Source organism: Nyctereutes procyonoides, unplaced genomic scaffold (assembly GCF_905146905.1).
Source record: "Nyctereutes procyonoides isolate TBG_1078 unplaced genomic scaffold, NYPRO_anot_genome, whole genome shotgun sequence".
NCBI classification, from domain to species: domain Eukaryota; kingdom Metazoa; phylum Chordata; class Mammalia; order Carnivora; family Canidae; genus Nyctereutes; species Nyctereutes procyonoides.
This window is the reverse complement of record NW_026575044.1, coordinates 49,641,146-49,661,309: the sequence shown is the minus strand read 5'-3', so window position 1 is coordinate 49,661,309 and position 20,164 is coordinate 49,641,146. Positions and strand designations below refer to the sequence as shown.

The following is a 20,164-nucleotide window of genomic DNA, read 5'->3' as shown; positions in this document are numbered from 1 at the left end:
AAGCGCTGTGGTGTGCCAGCATTGCTTTTACAGTGCTCAATCAGGAGGCTCCCCTTCCAACAGGCTGTCAGACACCCTGATGACACAAAGCACAACAGAAAATATGTGTTAGTATTTCCTCAATGAGTTTAAAGAATCACCCCCTGCACACACACCAGTAAGGGAATTTTAATCACTGTGGATTATATTGATAGTTTTAAGAAGAGTAATTATATTGTAAAGAGCAATTCTAAATGTTTATTTTGAAAGATGCATCTGAGGAAAAGATTAATTTGATTAAACCTTTAATAATAGACTACTGACAATATTCTGACAAGGGTTTCTGTATACTCTATGCAGCAGGTCATTGCTGTTCCATAAATTATTTGAAACAGAGTTTCAACAAATTAAATACAGAAATGTGTCTCTAAAGAGAGAAAGCATTTTTTTAAAAGATTTTATTTATTTATTCATGAAAGACACAGAGAGAGGCAGAGACATAGGCAGAGGGAGAAGCAGGCTCCTCCCAGGGAGCGTGATGCGGGACTTGATCCCTCGATCTGGAATCACACCCGGAGCCGAAGGCAGACCCTCAACAACTGAGCCACCCAGGTGTCCCTAAAGAGAGAAAGCATTTAAAACTTCTATAGAAGCTTGACATTGCTATGGCATTTAGGCATGTGATTATTTTTCTAATTACTTTTTGTTGTATTTTACAAATGTATCTGTGTGCAATGGATAGGTATTTCCTAAACGGTCTTTGTAGATAGTTTGGGAAACACATTTTAGAAAGTGATTGAACTTGTCCTTAGATCTATTTTTATTACAAAACATGCAACTTTTTATTTTCCCTGAAACATATTCCTCACTAGCACTCTTGTGTTTGTAATTTGTCACTTAAATCACTTTGAGATTTACAAATAGCATGAAGAGAGAATGAAAAGAAAAGAAGAAAATTTATTCTGTGTGTTCCTGTGAAGGGCATGTTGTCAAAGGTGAGACAGAACAGGAGAAGGAATTACTGATTTAAAAAAAAAGGATACTGGGGTGACACATAACTAGTACTCTTGGTGACAACAACCTTGAAAACTTTGGGGTTGTATCTATAATGATAGGGAAAAAAATGAGTCAAGGACATAATCATTCATTTTTATGTATGGACTTTTGGAATTTAGCTATTTATTATTTAGGCTACATTTACAGATGGTAAATCTATGACAAAAATTTTCTTTTTTTTCTTTTTTTTAATAAATTAATTTTTATTGGTGTTCAATTTACCAACATACAGAATAACACCCAGTGCTCATCCTGTCAAGTGTCCCCCTCAGTGCCCGTCACCCATTCACCCCCACCCCCCGCCCTCCTCCCCCTCCACCACCCCTAGTTCATTTCCCAGAGTTAGAAGTCTTTATGTTCTTATGACAAAAATTTTCTATCTAGAATCCCCTACTTCTAGGTAGATAGGTAGGCAGATGCCATCATGCAAGGATATGTGTGTGTGTTAACTAGCCAGGCAGGTGTTTGAAAGTTATACTAAGTGTATGAGACTAGCCTTCTTTCTATAATCAAAGTGAAAATTAGACGACATATATGAAACAACTGTTTCCAACACTGGACAGTTGGAAATATATGATTGTGATGCTTGGCAGAAGGGTAACAACCAAGGTAAGCTCTTTGATTACTCCAGCTTTCTCCTGATAGCATTTACTACATCTCATATAGAAAAGTGAACCCCAGCAGAGCATGGTGGTCTTGCTGGGCTGCAGAGAGATCAGAGTTTGGAGAAGCTGAGGGAACCGAAATTTGTGACACAGACTAAGGGAGAGGAGGAAGCAGGACAGAGAAAGAGTTCTAGAAATCTTCATGAGGTCACCCAGATACTTCAGCTGGATTCTAAGTTGTGCATGCATAGGGTGAGACTCCATGAAACCAGATAAAGCAAGACTCTTGGGAAAGGAACAAATATTGAGGAAGCATAAACTCAGTATCTCCCAGAGCTCGCATAGGTTTGGGAGAGCACTTTAGTTCTAGCCCATCAGAATAGAGTGACTACTGAGTCTGTTAAACTGGTTACATAGTAAAGGCTACTCCAGACCCATAATTACAAAACTTAAGAACAAGCCTGCTGAGATAAAGCTGATCTGCAAGGAACTTAACTGCCTGCCAAAACAAAACTCAACACTCTTTAAAGGAGGACAACAAAATCCAAACACTCAATAATATAAAAATTACAATGTCCAGGATCCAGTTGAAAAATATTAGACATATACAGAACAAAGGAAAAATGGTCAATCAAGAGATGACCTAGAAATAGCAAGCTTTTTAAAACGGCTCTTTTAATTATTTTCAAGATTAAAGAACAATGAACATAATGAAGACAGAAATGGAATCTTTTAAAAAAAGAACAAATGTACAAAAAGAACAAATGGAACTGGAAATGGTTTTAAAAAATACCATAGATGAAATAAATCCTCTGAATGCACTTAAGGGCAAATGAGATACCACAGAAGAAAAAATGAATAAACTTAAATATAGGGTAATAGAAGCTTTTCAAACTGAAGTACAAAGAGAGAAAAGAGTTATACTATATGTTGGCAAATAGAACTCCAATAAAAAATATACAAAAATAATTATAGTGATAAACAGAACCACAGTGACTTGTAGGATAATTTCAAGAGGCTGGACATAGGTGTAATTGTAGTCCTTGAAAGGTATGAGGACAGAAAAAATATTTTTAGAAATGATGGGCAAGGGTATCTTCCAAATGGTAAAGTATATATAATCATAAATCCAAGAAGTTCAAGAATCAACCTAAGAAAAGGCAAAAAAAAGTCCCACCACGGGACTTGAATTTTTTAATACCCAGGGTAGGTAAAAACATTAAAAGCAACCCATCAGAAAAATACAGTATGTGCAAGGGAACAATGATAAGAGTTTTCACAGACCAGAAATCCTACATATCAAAAGGCAATAGTACAACATCTTTAAAGTTCTTCTGAAAGAAAATTTAAAAAAATGGTGTATAATTCTGTATTGAAGGAGGTAGGTGGAAAAAATAAAGGTCAAAGAAAAATTTTCTCGGAGAAACGAAACAGCATTTGGCACCAGCAGACCTGCACTACACAAAACATTAAGGATTATTCTTCAGACTAAAGAGAAGTGATTCTAGGTAGAAAGTTGGAGAAAAAAAGAAAAAAGAAAGAGAAAAGAAAAAAAGAAAAGAAAGAAAGAAAAGAAAAGAAAAGAAAAGAAAGAAAAGAAAAGAAAAGAAAAGAAAAGAAAAGAAAAGAAAGAAAAGAAAAGAAAGACAAGAAACTTGGAGCAGCAAATATAAAGCTCTTGGAATGAGATTTCTCTTTCCTTCACCTATCAATGAATTTTTGTACATGAAAGTACATACCAACAATGCAGTGAGGACAACAGCAGGGAGAAGAAAATACACCTGAGTTCACTGACTCAACCACCCTGGAACCATTCATCTTTGGGCTATTGAGTGAGGTATCAAACATTGATAAGGCAGTCAGTGTCAGCGTGATCAAAGAAATCGGCAATTTCAAAACCTTCATACCTGAGTCCTTGAAAGTTGCATTTGCAATGCTTGTGTTTGCAGCATTGTTTTTGCATTGATTACATGATTGAAATCGAAAATCTGTAATTGATATCTTGAATTGGTCTTAAAAATATTTTAGTAAAGCTACTCCTACAGCCATGCATGTAATAATTCTGAGTATAGGCTATTTGGAAAACTATTGTAGGTGCAATAGAAGGTGCCAAGAACTACATGATGTTGGCCCTTAAGGAGTTTACAAACTATTTGAAGACACAGGACACAGACATATAACAGAAGACTAATGATATAACACGGTGATTTGTGCTTAAACGAGGCCTATAGACTTCAAGTACACCAAAATGTCAACCACACACAACAGTTGAGATGGGCCTGGGGAGGGGATGAGATTCACATTTGCAGAGATCAATGGATCAAGAGAGATAAGAGACAAAGAAGATCCTCCCAATAAGAAGAACCAAGAGCTACCAGCAAGAGACTTACTGGTCTGCCAGGCAGGAAGTTGTCCCAGTCAATTCCTGTGCAGCAACCAGCAGGATCTGATAATAACTACAGCCTGGTAGTGATAGAATATGCACCATCTGAATCTTCATCACTTTTTTTAACCTTTAAAAAGAAACTCACCTGGCGCACCTGGGTGGCTTGATGGGTTAAACATCTGCCTTTGGCTCAGGTCATGATCCCAGGATTCTGGGATCAAGCCCCAGATTGGGCTCCCGGCTCAGCAGGGAGTCTGCTTATCTCTCTCCATCTGCCCTCCCCCTGCTCATTCTCTCTCTCTCACTCTGTCTCAAATAAATAAATGAAACCTTAAACACATGCACATTTTGTTACCCTTAGCCTTATGGTCATTAGGGTAGGAAAAGAGAGGGCAGAGCTGGAAGAAAAAAAGAAAAGTTGGTTATTTTTAAGTGGTTGGTGATAATCGCTCTGAGTTACTTCCACACTTCTTCGGGGAACCCATGTTTGCCTAAAAGGTCAGGCCCCCAAGGACCTTTTCTGGGCATCCGAAGTTATGGCTAGCTTTATACCTCCCAACACAGTTCATCCCAAAAGCTCTGTGCTTCCCTCTGAACCATGACTTGTTTACAGCAAGGAGGCTTCATCTTTCCCTCTTTGAAGGCTATTTGCTATTCATTCTGGGTACTCACCTGAGCCAGCTGAGTGTATATAATCCATCTGTGATAATGATCACTGATTAATTTGGCTTCTTGTGTTTCATGAACCTCCAGAATACCCAGCATGGAAATTCTCCAAAGGGAGCACTGGCCCCCTTGGAGTCTGCCACCAAACCCCTTTCCAGGGAAAAAATGGTCTCAGAATGAAAATGGTTAAGCAAGCACCCTGACAGCATGAAAATCTTCATCTTGAGGGAGCTATGCCAGGTTCCAGCAGGCCTCCTCCCTTCTATGTTTGGTTCCTGACCTACAGCCCACACTGCACTCAAACTCCCTGAGAAATATCTGCCCCTCCTACCCTCCTTCCTTTTCTATTTCTTCCCTCCATTCAGTCCCTCATTATTTCAATTAAAAAATCTAAGGTTAAAATGAGAAGATTATTAAAAGATAGTTTCTCTAGACAATTATTACCCCCAAAATAATCATTTTACTTTCACTGGAAAGGATATAGTCCCTGGTTTCATAAGAGGATTTAAAACCTGCCCAGACTTCTGTCAACCTAACTGCATTCTCATGCATTCTAGTTAGCAAATACTTAACTGAAGGATGTCTCCCTGTATCATGAGAGGCTTGGACCATAAAGAGATCTGAGACCTGAAGAAGAAAAGGCTAAATGAAAAGTGTGATGTCCGACCTCACACCCACTAGGATAACTACTATCAATTACTAGAACATGACAGGTGTTGGCAATGATGTGGGGGAAATTGGAGCCCTTCTGCCCTGCTGGCAGAGATGTAAAATGGTGCGACTATGATGTAAAACAGGGTGGATATTCCTCACAAAATTATGAATAGTACTTCCAATGGTCCAAAAATCCTACTTCTGAGCATATATCCAAAATATTTGAAAGCAAGTCCTTGAAGAGATATATGTACACTTGTTGTCACAGGAGCATTATTTACAATTATTTAAAGGTGAAAGTGTTCATCTATAAAGAAATGGATAAACAAAATGTGGTCCATACATACAATGGGATATTATCCAAACTTAAAAAGAAAGGAAATTCTGACCCAGGCCACAACATTGATGAACCTTGAGGACATAATGCTCAGTGAAATAAGCCAGACACAAAAGGACAAATACTGCATGATTCCATTTGTATGAGCGACCTAGGCAGTCAGATTCATAGAGGCAGAAATTCGTATGGTGGGTACCATGAGCTGAGGGAAGGGGGGAATAGGGAGTTATAGTTTAATGGGTGCAGAGTGTCAGTTTTGCGTGATGAAATAGTTCTGGAGATTGGTTGCAGAGCACTGTGAGTATAGTTAATTACACTACACTGCACACTTAAAAATTTAAGATGATAAATTTAATGTTATATATATTTTACCATAATAAGTTTTTTTAAATGAGGTGTTATTTTCAGTATTACATAGTTTTTTGCAAGTGGCTAAGTTTCTGTATTACTAGTGACCAAGCAGATGTGGTCTGGAGTGAACCTAAAACAGGTGGAGGTTTTATAAATCTGCCAACATGCGCAAATTGAAACATATACACTGCCAATTCATTTTCACCATATGTTGTCAGATATTATGAGTACTTTGGAGGAAGAGAAAAAAAGTGCAAAGCAAGTGCTCCCTGGCAGGTGGAGAGGCATCTACAATGAGCCCACAGAGCCCTGACGGAGCTGGGAGAGTCAGCTGTATACTTGGGCCTGCAGGGGAAGAGTTCTTCCAAAGAAGAGTAACAGTGTCTTCTGTGAGCAGAGACACTTCTGGTAGCTGTGATGCCCTCTTCTATCAAAAGATGTAGAATGCATTTTTATCCATAATAATCTGAGTAAAGTGCAGCCTTGGGGTTTTGAAGGAATGATCCAAGCTCCCCCATATTTTGCTCTTATTGGATATTTGAATCTCTTATTGCTTTTTAAAATTATAAACCTCTTGAGTTGAAAAAGATTACTTCTTGACTAAATACATTTATTTATTGATCCATCCAAAAGTTAAAGTTCAAGATTTTTATTCGTAGCCTGTAGAGAACAAAAATAATGATCTGTACATATGATTTAAGATAGAATTTAAATAAAGTGTTCTTGCAATGCCTTTGTTATGCTTATATTCTGTGTTCTAGTTTCCTAGACCAAGGGCACTAAAATTATGGATGGCATGGTCTGGGCCACAGATGTTCTGGAGTTCTCTTGTGAACTATAATTCCTTCCCATCCCTTCTTTCTCTTTCTCTTCTTCAAAAGTAGAAATTTTGCTATCCCTTAGTTTCTACACCTAGTATAACCATGGTCACCTGCTATGACTTCATGGTATTACTTAGTGCTCTTAATTCAATTCAGTAAGCTTACACTTCAAATTTGCTAGACAAAAAAAAAATGCTAGACACTAGGCACTTCCATCAAAGCAAGATGACAAAACACGTAGCCTTTTTGGAAATGATCAGAATCAAACTGGGCAGAGAGATAAGCACATAAACTCACAATAATCCAATTATAAACTATGACTACAAAACCTGTTATTATGGATGCACTGGAAGGACAAATTTATTCCTATTAGAAATCATTTCCTGAAAGTGAGATTCCTAGCTCCTAAGATTTGGGCCTTGATGATGTCCAGGATGTCCCACAAAAACAGAAAGGAACAGAAAAATGAAGCCTAAATGAAGAGTGCTGGAAATTGGTTTTAGAGTGTCAGTTCTGAGACCATCTGGACCAAAAGAATGAAAAATTAATGCTTTCAGCAACAACAACTGTCATAAATTAGCATGAAGGTACAGATGATGGACTATGATGGTAATATAATTATTTATTCCTGGGCCTCTGGTATCCTAGGGACCCCTGCAGTAATTTGGGGTGGTTGAGTAAACCAGGAAGGAATGCATTGGTATGTACAGATTATGGGATGCAGTTGGAGCTGGGGCTGGAGTTGTCCTGAGATATAGATATTTGAGAGTCCATGAGCCCTCCCTGGCCGGTTGCCTTGAATTTGAATTGCTAAGGATTGGACAAAGCTTACCTAGCACACATACCCTAATTGTTGATTTGACAACCCCCGAAAAGTCACAACTACCTGGAAATAACCCTGGTAAAACAAGAAGTAGCAAGACCAAAGGGCTGGAGATTTTATGGTAAAACCTAAATAGCCCAGTTTGAGTTTGTAATGTCTGGGACAAAGGAGAGGAGATCTGGCTGCTCAAAGCCCAGGGGTACTTTGCAGGACTTGGGGTTATTCTCCAGATCATGAATGAATAGGAAATAGGAAGAGGGGGTGGCATACTGAACTGAGTTTTCCAAAGGTGACTCTAGCAAAGGTCACACTGTAGAGAGGAGAAGAACTAGAGACTACCCTTTGTGTTATAATTGTCCAGGAAGAGATGCTGAGAACCTGTTCTGGGGACGGGAATATTGGGAATGAAATAGCAGAGCAAGACAGGCCAGATACTAAATAGGAGATGAGTCTAAGGATCTGATATGTTTCTACTGGAAACTGACCATCACGGGGAGCTGTCTTCAGCCATCCTCTGAAAAATAGAAGAGTTTGTGAGATCTTAAGCACTTTGCATAAGATTTCCTAGAAAATGCCCTTTCTTTGTTCATATACTTACATCCACTCTCCACCCCCAATTCTGCTAGGTTTTATAAGGAACTGCATTTTCAGAGACCATGAGCCACCTACCAAATGCACCCCTGTCTGTTATTGATAGAACTAGCCTGGGGTCCAAGGATATTCCAAATGCATAGAAGAGAGGAGCTTTATCTTTCTGCTTCTAAATAAGCAAGAAACCAGAATGCATTACTCCATAGCTGTGTCACCATATACTTCTTAGGCAAAGAGACATTTCTATGGATATATAGAAAATAGTCATTTTTGAGTATTTTAATGGCCAATAAACTTAAACAATATAGGTATTTTTGTTCAATCAATGTGAAGTAGGACCACTGTAAAGACACTAGCAGTTTTGTGGTAATCATCAAGATAGAAGGAAGCTTATAAATATCCAATGATGCACCAGTAATCAAAATAAAAGGTTGTCTTCACTGTGCCCAGTTACTCTTCCCAGCCCAACCCCCCAACCTGGCAACATCTCTCAGGACTTCTCTTTTTCCTCATTTACTCATCCACCCTTCCTCGACTCTCTTGACATGCCACATTATTCTTCCTGACTACCCTTCCCAGACAGAAACACCCCCAGATAGAAAGGGTTCTGTAACATCTTGCTCTCCTCAACCAAACATGTCCCATCACTGTGGTTAGATGGAGAATAAGTTCCTGGAGGCCAGGTCCAATAATTTCACCTTTCTTTGTATTGTCAGGATTAATAAGTAATTTTGGATTATGGGAGGTTCACAAGAAAAAGCTAAGCAAGTTAAATAGTTGGATGTTGCATAGCATCCTAGAATTTTAGTGCCAGAAAATATGCAAAACTTTTTAAAAATATTTTATTTATATATTTATGAGAGACACAGAGACAGGCAGAGACACAGGCAGTGAGAGGAGATTCCCTATGGGGAGCCTGATGCAGGACTCGATCCCAGGACCCCAGGATCATGCCCTGAACCAAACGCAGATGCTCAACCACTGAGCCACCCAGGTGCCCCAAGGATGCCAGACTTTAAGTGCGAACTTCCCATCCTATGTAAGAATTATTTTATAGTATCCCTACTATTTAAAAAAAAAAAGAAAGAAAAAAAACTCTTACATCTTACAGTATTTGCACAGTTCTGTTAGAAGTTCCTTATAGGGTACAACAATCCGTCATTCTATAGCTTCTTACCCATATCTGTTAGTCCAAACTCGTGGTACAAAACATGAAACCGATCTTCAGTATTCCTACAGAAATGTGCAGAATCAGTTTGGAATAAGCCATGATGTCAACAGTAAGTTGTGGAATATCCATGTGGACTTTTAGGAGGCACGTGGTTCAGTTTACAGATGGCTACAGTAATTACTATTGACTTTCTGATGGGGCAACATGGATATTTGTAAACTGATGATTGATGAAATCATTGCTAGTGCAAGCACCAGGTGTGGGACAAGAAGAGGAAAGAGTTGCGGGCTGAAGACTACCGCCTCATCAATTGTGACTTCCAGCTAAAATTTGATTCTATATTTAAAAGCTTTCAGTTCTGCACACTGTTTGCAGGAAATTGACATTTTGCTCTAAGACTGCAAAACCACATTCAGAACATTCCACCATTCTAAAAGGGACATAATAAAAATTTTGTTAGCAGGAAATTTTTCTTTCTAAATGCTAACTGCAAAAAATCTGGCTAGACCTAGAAGAAAAAAACCTGTAATAAGAGCAAGTTCTAATAGAACTTATGGGATATTTTTTTTTAGAAAATTTAGTTTCTGTTTAGCTTACTTTAAAGCCTGTGTTGAGCAATTCACCAATATGGCACTTGCCTTGTGATAGAAAACAGTAATAGCCCTCAGAGGCTGTATAAGTGAGGGACATGTAGTACTTGAAGATCTTATAACTGAACAAAGAATGTAGCATAATACTTAAAGAAAGTTCACATATAAGAGATTCAAATAATAGAAAAAATATGAGGCTCACTTAGTGTAAAAGTTTTATTCACTTAGTAAAATCTTTTCTTAGAAAAAACTTATATAAAATGAATTTCTAAATGAATCATATATATACAACTTCCCACTATAAAGTCAGATACCCTCTGATTATATAGTAGAAATAACATAAAAAGTCATTTCAAAAGTTAACAAGCCTCATAAAGTCATATTTGAAAATAAATAATTAATTATAAATCTTTAAAACTATCAAATTGCCCATAAATGAAATTTGACAGAAATATATCTTCCAGAAACCCTAGTATATAATATCTGGCTTTTATGGCTGAATCATAGAACTGTGTCCAATTTCAATATTCGCCCAATAACATCAGCATTAGCTGAATAGCTAATGCTAAATCCTGCCAAAAACAAAATAGGTGCTCATTTAGTTGGACATAGCCACATGATATCACATACTTGACATTTCAGTAATGCAGGGATTTAATAGGGCTGATTGACCATTAAGATGTAAATTTCTAATAGGTGTACAAAGAATTAGTATTAGATTAGATTAATGGTATTAGTATTACATTGTATTAAATAGCATTAGATGGATTTTGAAGCAGTGTAAAGATCAGCTGACTACTGTTGGCATCAATTTTACAAATAGGCATACACATTGACTACACATATATATGATTTAAGGATATATAGCTTATGTTGTATGTATATTATATGTATACATATATATGTTATTTAAAGATGTAGTTGTATATACAGAAGAATAATGAAATATCTAGAATAGGATGAGTTAGCCTAGGGCGAGCTCATCAGTGTATTAAAAACAAGATGTTTTTACTCTATGTTAGGGACATATGATTTATGGCACCTTCCTAATGTTTTCCTTTGTTTTGAAATAGGTTGTTTGGTATCAAATCAGTAATTCACACGGACTGTTCCAGCACCTGGAAGATCATAGCAAACCCAGACCTGTCATGGTATCACCATGCCAACCCCATCGTCCTGCTGGTGATGTACTACACGCTGGCAACGCTGATCCGCATCTGGCTACAGGAACCCCTTGTAAGAATCAAAAGGTTTCGGTGATCTATCTGAGAAATAACCTGGAGACTCCAGGTGAAATGGCCCATTCCTATTAACTGCTGACTAATCAGTGCTATATTCCAAAACAACTATAGTGTTCTGGTTCTAGTATCGAGCACAACGTGAATATAAATGCTATCAGAACAAAGCCCAGCTTCCCTTGGCTATATTTCCACACACTGCCAAGAATGGCCACTGGTGAGGAGAAGGGAAGACACTTTCATTTTCATTGAGCACTTGCTAAGGGCCAGGCCATATGCTAGGTTGTTGACATAATTTGTTTCACTGAATGCACTACATGATTCTGAAGAATAGGTACCATACCCATCCTAGAGTTGAGCAAAATGAGCTTAGAGAAGTAAATTGGTCTAAGCAGTAGAAATCAGCTTCAAATTCATGTTTGACAGTTTGGCTATTGTGGACATTGCTGCTATAAACATCGGGGTGCAGGTGTGGAGCCTCGGTGTCCATCGAAAGACGAATGGATAAAGAAGCTGTGGTCTATGTATACAATGGAATATTCCTCAGCCATTAGAAACGACAAATACCCACCATTTGCTTCGACGTGGTTGGACCTGGAGGGTATTATGCTGAGTGAAATAAGTCAATCGGAGAAGGACAAACATTATATGGTCTCATTCATTTGGGGAATATAAAAATAGTGAAAGGGAATAAAGGGGAAAGGAGAAAATTGAGTGGGAAATATCAGAAAGGGAGACAGAACATGAAAGACTCCTAACTCTGGGAAATGAACTAGGGGTGGTGGAAGGGCAGGTGGGTGGGGGCTGGGGGTGACTGGGTGACGGGCACTGAGGTGGGCACTTGACGGGATGAGCACTGGGTGTTATTCTATATGTTGGCAAATTGAACACCAATAAAAAATAAATTTATAAAAATAAAAAATTCACGTTTGACAACAAAGCCAGGGCTTCGGTGACTACACAGCCTGTTTTCACGGTGACTAGAGTTTTCAGAAACTTCTCAGACTTTTAACATCTGAGAATGTGATAGGGATACCCCATTTCTCAGGAGTGCCTGTAACCCCCTGAGGACTCTCCTGTGAGGCGTGTGGACTAGGGGGTTTCCTTTAGGCATGACAGAGGACTGGGTTATTCCTGTGAGTATTAACAAGGTACATAGCACTTTTGAGGGCAGGGCCACAGAGCCCTGGGAAGCCTCCCTTCCCTTTTAGTGAAAGAAAACTTCAGCCGTTTTCATTTCTTCCCCTAATTGACTGTAAGAAGCTCAGTTGTAAGGTAGCTGTTGGCACCCGAGGGAGGAAAATAGTGTAGACAAGCGTTGTCACATCTCCCGTCCACCACCTGTCAGGGTAGTGTCCACATATCAGAAGCCATTCCAGTGAGCATGGCTGCATGAAGGCACGCCTCCTGTCCTGTCACTTCCAGGTTAGGGCCTATTTTGTATTTACATCCACAAGACTGTTACCCACACGCTCATTCATTCAGTCTGACAGGCAGACAGCAAATATTTATTGAAAGCCAACTATCTCAGACGCTAAGCTCGAGGCAGGGGTAGAGCATCACCCATAGGCGAGGTCCCCGCTCAGAGGAAGTAGACATTCTACAAGAGAAAAAGCAGTTCAGGAGAAGTAAATGGGGTCCAAGTCATGTAGTGTGAGGGAACTAGGTCCCTCCATCCCTCCCCCCTGCAGAAATGGGCCTCTGTCCTGTCCTCCTTCCTGTGTGACACCTCCTTCCCACTGGGCAGACAGGCCCGGGTGATGAGGGCCACAGAGGCAGTTTTGTTCATAGGGTTCTCGTATAGCATCTTTCTTTGGGTTCACTGATGGCAGCTGCATGTAACAAAATGCTTATGGGATCATAAGGAACCCCAATCTTTCTGTGTTACATTTTTCTCCGACTCTCTCCCCAAATCTGTGTGTGCCAGTAAAATGCTTTAAAGTGAACTAATTGTGTTCACTTCCTCCATAAACACACAGAGGGTAAAGGATGTGCACATATGTGCAAATAAAAGTGTATACCAAAGAAATTAAAATAGATGATGGGAATGGCTTCTGAACAATGTCTTACAAGGGATGGAAATTATCGTAAGGCATCCAAGCTAATAAGAGGTCCGGGCGTTCTTCACTCTCCCTGCATATCCCAGGCAGGCCCACAGAGTGGCAGGAGCTGTTGTAGCCCTGTGGTCATGCTTCCGTATGGGTGAAGGCTGTGGTATAGCCCCTCAGGCCATTAGACATTTGGCTTCCTCAGCCTCAGACCATCTGGGGACAAAGGAAAGTAGAGTTAATAGCAATATTATAGATGGCAGTGTCTGGAGAACAGGGCCTGATTCATACCAGCGTCAATCTTTCAGGTGGCCAATATTTTAAATGGGCTGGGACACAGCACTTTTTCATTGAGGCAATGTTGGAAGACAGGTGGCTGATTATATCATAGTTCCAGATGACCTGGCACATTTCACAAAAATGCCAGCCAACAAATGTTGAGTTCTGAGGTGAAAAGTCTACAATGCATGTTTGAGAAGGAGAGAGAGGGAAGCCGGTGTCGAGAGTTAAAGAATATATGGGTCCCACCTGGCAAGCGTGAACTCTGACCTGGGCCTTTGGGTACTCCCGTGGGTGCTCCACCCGGGCACACTGGAGCCCAGAAATTGAGCGCTTTGTCTAAGTTCCCTTCCTGTACGCCAGTCTCAGCGGTGTGTTAATGCCCTTTTTGCTGGAGCGCCTTTGTTAGGAAACCACACAAAAGCACCCCAGGGCATCCTGCACCTTATACTACTCTCTCTCTCTTTATAGCTCTTCTAGACCAATGGTCTGATTTAGGCCAGCGTCCCACAAGGCAAGGTGACAGTTTTGTGCATTGGATATGTTCTTTCTTACTATTGTGTGTAAGCTCCAGATGATACCACCTTTACTTAATTTCTTTTGTTTTTTAAAAGATTTTATTTATTTATTCATGAGACACACACACACACAGAGAGAGAGAGAGAGAGAGAGAGAGAGAGAGAGAGAGAGGCAGAGACACAGGCAGAGGGAGAAGCAGGCTCCATGCAGGGAGCCCGACATGGAACTCGATCCCGGGTCTCTAGGTTCATGCCCTGGGCTGAAGGCAGCGCTAAACCGCTGAGCCACCCAGGGTCCTACTTAATTTCTTTTTAATTAAAGATTGCTCAAGGCTGGGTTACATAGTCCACTGAGTACTTTTTTGAAAGTTCTTCCTTTAAGAAACATTTGCATTAGTGTAGTTTGGAATATGCAGTGAGACGCTCTGGGCATTTCACATGAGAGCATATCTCTGTAATTTATGGGGCTTAGGAGGGAATCAGGATGTAATACTAACATGCTGAGCCTTTACAGGGTAGCATTGGTGTCCTTCTTAAAGTGTTTTACTAAAATTCCATATATCATATACATTAATTTTAAAAAATTGATCGTTATCAAGGCACAGGTGAAAAACTTTCTCTGGGTCACCCAGGCCACTGAGGAAACTGCTCTTGGAAGAAGAGCTGGTCCTGTGGGTTATTCTGTGTCTCAGGTGCAGGACGACAGGACCAAGGAAGAGGACAGAGCCCTGGCTTGTAGCCCCATCCAAATAACAGCCGAGAGGAGGAGGAGTCTGTGGTATGCCACCCATTATCCAACTGACGAGAGAAAAGTAAGCTACAAGAAAGCAATTTCTGTTTCCTAACTTATTGTCCTTCTTTTGTGTTATATTGCTGAATATAAATCATGTGTCATATGCAAGCTCAGATTGCTCATAGTATATAGATATAGATTGATTTCGATATTGGTAGCAGAGGGGTCTATTCAGAGAGGAGAACCCAGTGCTTCTGAAGGAGATACATGGTTCCACTATACCCTGTGAGAACACCATTTCATATTTCAGTGCTTTCTATTGAAATATCTTAATCCTCAAAAGAAAGTTTGTTCTTAATTTTAGAAAACAAATTTGTGTTTAGAACAAACAAAAAATAACAAAGCAATTGGTTAGCATCCGGTAGGGAAACTCTCAGCGTTGAAACACATTGCAGAAAATAATTTCACTTTATTGGTAGCCAGCCACAGTAACAACTCAGTAACCGCTGAGAGAAAAACAAAGCAGTCTATAAGAATATGATCAAATATCTTGTATTATTTTGAGGCAACAGTATGGATTGATGAGGAAAAATGAGTCACAAAGGGTAATTCCTATAACCCTTGGATCATTTATTGACCATTTTAAATTCAACTCAGTGCTACATTGACTTGTTAAAAATGCCCATTTGCAATGTTTTAATGACAAATTCCAAGCATTTGCTTCCCAGCATGTTAGAGAGTTGAGGAGTAGATTATCTGATTTGGTGGCTGGTGAGTTTCTCTAAGGCACATGGCCTTATTCTAAGCATGGTCATGTACTGAGGGAGGGCAAAACAGTGGATGACTGCCTTAGGCAGTGGATGGTCTTTTTTTTTTTTAAGATTTTATATATTTATTCATGAGAGATGCAGAGAGAGGCAGAGACACAGGCAGAGGGAGAAGCAGGCTCCCTGCAGGAAGCCTAATGTGGGACTCAATCTCGGGACCCTGGGATCACACCCTGAGCCAAAGACAGATGCTCAACCAGTGAGTCTCCCAGGCACCTGGCAGTAGATGGTCTTATGGCCCCTGAAATATGTGAGGATTTCCAGTGACCTTTCTCTCTCCTCATGTCATGTGTCAGATTATCCTGTTCCTTTTACTAAATGACAGATATCCATAAGGGATAGCTATATCCATAGCTCGGGAACTTTTCAAATTGAGGTCTGTGGACCTCTGGGGATCCCTGAGACCCTCACAGAGACCCACAAGCTCAAAACTCTTTTCTAAAAATATTTAAAATATGTGCCTTTCTTCCACTGTGCTGACGTGTTCTGATACAAAGCACAAAACAAACCCAGGCAGTGGCATGAATCCCCAGGGCAGCAGTCCTGCCTTTCGCGGCCACAAGCTCATAGAAAACAAAGTGGCAAGGCCAGTTCCACTTAAGAATATTCTTGATGATGGGATCCCTGGGTGACTCAGCGGTTGAGCATCTGCCTTTTGCTCAGGGCATGATCCTGGGGTCCTGGGATCGAGTCCCACGTCGGGCTCCCTGCATGGAGCCTGCTTCTCCCTCTGCCTGTGTCTCTGCCTCTCTCTGTGTGTCTCTCATGAATAAATAAATAAAATCTTTAAAAAAAGAATATTCTTGATAAGCCAAAAATAGTTGTCAGTTTTCTTAAACCTCCACTTCGGAGCTCACATCTTTTTAGTATCCCATGTGGCAACATGGGATGTTGCACAAAGTCCCTTGTGTGAAAGTGTGATGACATCTCGATGAAAAGCACTTGGCTGGTTGTAGGAAGCATGAGCGGAACTCGCTGTTGCCCACTGCACGGCACAGTCATTTGAAAGAGCCACTCGCGAACAAATTACGGTTCCTCAGAGATGGATAGGTGGCCAAGAATTACAGCAAGGTGAAGGGAGTGAACTCATCACTTCAAGGCAAACAATTGATAGCACTTGTTGACGATGGTAAAATTTGAACTTTTGAGTGAAAATTAGAATATTAGAAAACTTGTATCTGCTATTCAGAGCTTGAAAACTTCCCAGTGCTCAGGACCTTCCTGATGAGATCAGTGGTGGTAGGATATTAACAAAGGTGCTTTTTAAATATTGTGTAATGAAATGTGTCAATATTTGATACTTTATAAACTCATTGACACAAATCACCAACGCATGACACATCAGTAGATTTTAATGTAACAGTGTGAAAAGTTCATTGACACAGTTTCAGATTCCATGTAGCAGCTAATCTTCAGATTACTACCCACTCTTGACTTTGGTATAGTATCAAACAAACAAAGAAAACAGCAACTGTCTACAACAGTAGCCAATTGAAATGCTCTTCCCTTTTCCAACTACAAAGCTTGGTGAAGCCAGATTTTCTTAATATATTTCAGCCAGAATAACATCCCACAACAGATTAAATGCTCAGCAGATATGAGAATCCAGCTGTTTTCTTTTAAGCCAGATATTTTAAAAATTGCAAAAGCATAAAATAGTACCATTTTTTCACTATTTGTTTTTTTAAATAGCTATTTGAATAAAATGATTTATGTTAACATGTTCAATTTTAAGAAAAAATTAATGAACTAATCAATATCTTTAAAGGCTTCAATTTTAATTTCTAGTATAGTAGATAATGATACACACAACTCCCATCATTAAAAACTCTTTAGGGGGGATCCCTGGGTGGCGCAGCGGTTTGGCGCCTGCCTTTGGCCCAGGGCGCGATCCTGGAGACCCGGGATCGAATCCCACATCGGGCTCCCGGTGCATGGAGCCTGCTTCTCCCTCTACCTGTGTCTCTGCCTCTTTCTCTTTCTCTCTCTGTGACTATCATAAATAAAAATAAATTAAAAAAAAAACTCTTTAGGGGATCCCTGGGTGGCGCAGTGGTTTGGCGCCTGCCTTTGGTCCAGGGCGTGATCCTGGAGACCCGGGATCGAATCCCACATCGGGCTCCCAGTGCATGGAGCCTGCTTCTCCCTCTGCCTGTGTCTCTGCCTCTCTCTCTCTCTCTCTCTCTCTCTCTCTCTCTCTCTCTATCATAAATAAATAAAAATTAAAAAATAAATAAAAATAAAAACTCTTTAGGACTTTCAGTGATTTTTATGATCATAAGTGAATCCTGATCCAAAAAGTTGGAGAACCATGAGCACAGCAAGTCCTTATTATTTGAGGGGAGGGGGGGCATCCAAACCACCTGGCCTTAAACTAATATAGTTTGAAGGCATAGTCATGTAATTAGTTTATGGTAGACAATATGTAAATCTTAAAATAATCTCAAGCTGCATTGCAAGTCAATTTTTCTTTAGTATGAAACTTCTATTTCTTGATAAATCAGTAAATATTTTCAGAATTCTGCAGAGGTCTCAAGGGTTTTGGGAGTATTAAATGAAGCAGCTTATTCTATTAGAACAAAATTGTTGAAAAATATTATCCATTTTTGTAGTCACGTAGTTTATGACTGGTTATTTGCTGTCATGATTAAAAGTTAACATCAGAACCTGGAAAACAGTTATAATAAATAGCGACATCCAGTTCAATTATTTGTCCCTTTATATTTTGCATGGCAACTTTAACATACTAGCATCTAGCTAGTTGAAGGAATGGGTATGTGTATAGTAAAACTTTATAGATATATATATATAAACATTGCAGTGCTTTCTGCTTACATATTAACATTGCTGTCCTGCATTGCTTTTTGCAGCTTTTATCCATGACCCAAGATGACTACAAACCATCTGATGTTAGTATATTCTTAGAATTATCATTTATGCTTGTGTAAGTGATGTAAAAGCAATATATATGGAATTAGCTCCTTTGGGTATATTTTAATGATCCATAAAATTTTCCTAAGTTTTTGAATTTTTTTTGTAGAAGTTATATCTGGTTTGTTGCTGTTGTAACACTGACTCATATAATATGAGCTCAACTATAGTCGTACAGAATGTATTTAAACTTGTAAAAAGCCACATTGGAGGGTTTCTAAAAGCATTTTGCTCTGCAGATATATTAATTACATAATTTGGGAAGTCTTGCATGTTCATGGACACACACATGCACACACACACAAGTATATTTATATCCTAAAGCCAAAGAGACAGGGGAAAACCCAAGAAATTGCACTTAGTGTTACAAAGTGCTTCAACACAGGAACTGCAAGCTGGCAGCATCAGCAAAGATGTCAAGGTGGGGTGCCTGCTAACCTGAGACTGCATTAGTCCCCTCTGAGCTCCGTGGGGTGGTGGGCAGGGCAGGGAGGGCTCTGGCTGGGGCTTAGGAAAGGTCTGAGGGTCCAGGGGCTGGAGGGATGGTTGGGAGGAGAAGCCACAAGACCAGAGGCTGGAGAGGTGCTCAGAGCAGATTGGGAAGCCCTGGCCAGCCTTTTCCAGGGTTCACACTTGGTACTGAGAACAGTGTGCTTTGCATGGTGTTTAGCAGAAGTACAACCAGATCAGATTCGATTTTTCTCAGGATCATTCTGAAAAATAGATCTGAATAGAGGGGCATGCACGATTCATTTTGCTAAAGTGGAGAATTGACGAGACTGTTCAGCTCTGTTCTTCACTGTGGAGTTGTGCTCACGTAGATGAGGGAAGGCGGCAGTACGGCCCACCCTGGAGGCGGGAGCTGCTGTCGCAGGTGTGCCTTTGCCCCGCCCTCCCCTGGCAGGGCCTGCTGGTGACTGTGAACGGCAACCCAGTAGACTATCACACCATCCACCCCAGTCTGCCCGTGGAGAACGGCCCTGCCAAAGCCGACCTGTACTCCACCCCCCAGTACCGGTGGGAGCCCTCCGAAGACTCCTCAGGTAAGGACCAGCTCTGCGGAGTGCACGTTGCACCCCCGGTTTTATCTCGTCTCACACATACACTCAGCACCTCTCTGTGTCTTGTTTACTGTTTATTGTGTTGGTTCTGTTTTTTTCTAAGATGTGTTGTCTTCCGAGGTCAGTATAATTCAGCTCATTATCTTCAGTTCAGTATTTTGCCCCAGCACATTGCTATGTGTATTCTATCCTCACACACAGGATAAATGGAATAATTGGGGCAGACTTTGAAAAATAACAGGCAAAAAATTATTTTAAACATGCCAACTCAGTTTTCGTGTTAAACCTGTGTGTGTCTGTGTGTTTCGTTTTTTCTATAATTTGATATTGCAATCACGGTCAATAGTTTTGCTGGTTCATGGATGAATGTTTTCAGAAAAAGCTCTTTTTATCTATTAAAAAAAAAAAAAGGAGGAGGAGGAGGAGGGTCCAAACTCGTACTAAGCCTTTATTCCCATTTGTCTCAGTTTATCATGTTGAGGGAAAACAGGCGGTTACT

At 40.0% G+C, this 20,164-nt stretch overlaps 1 protein-coding gene across 2 annotated transcripts in view; it reads left to right on the top strand.

The window, feature by feature from the left end:
- Positions 1-20,164, top strand: part of PIEZO2 (piezo type mechanosensitive ion channel component 2) — a 447,149-nt gene that overhangs the window by 312,170 nt on the left and 114,815 nt on the right. For both annotated transcript variants that reach the window (XM_055324440.1, XM_055324441.1), the window contains exons 8-11: positions 11,104-11,266; positions 14,806-14,925; positions 18,544-18,582; positions 19,509-19,647. In XM_055324440.1, coding sequence (XP_055180415.1) covers positions 11,104-11,266; positions 14,806-14,925; positions 18,544-18,582; positions 19,509-19,647 — 461 coding nt within the window. The remainder of the gene's footprint in view (positions 1-11,103; positions 11,267-14,805; positions 14,926-18,543; positions 18,583-19,508; positions 19,648-20,164) is intronic.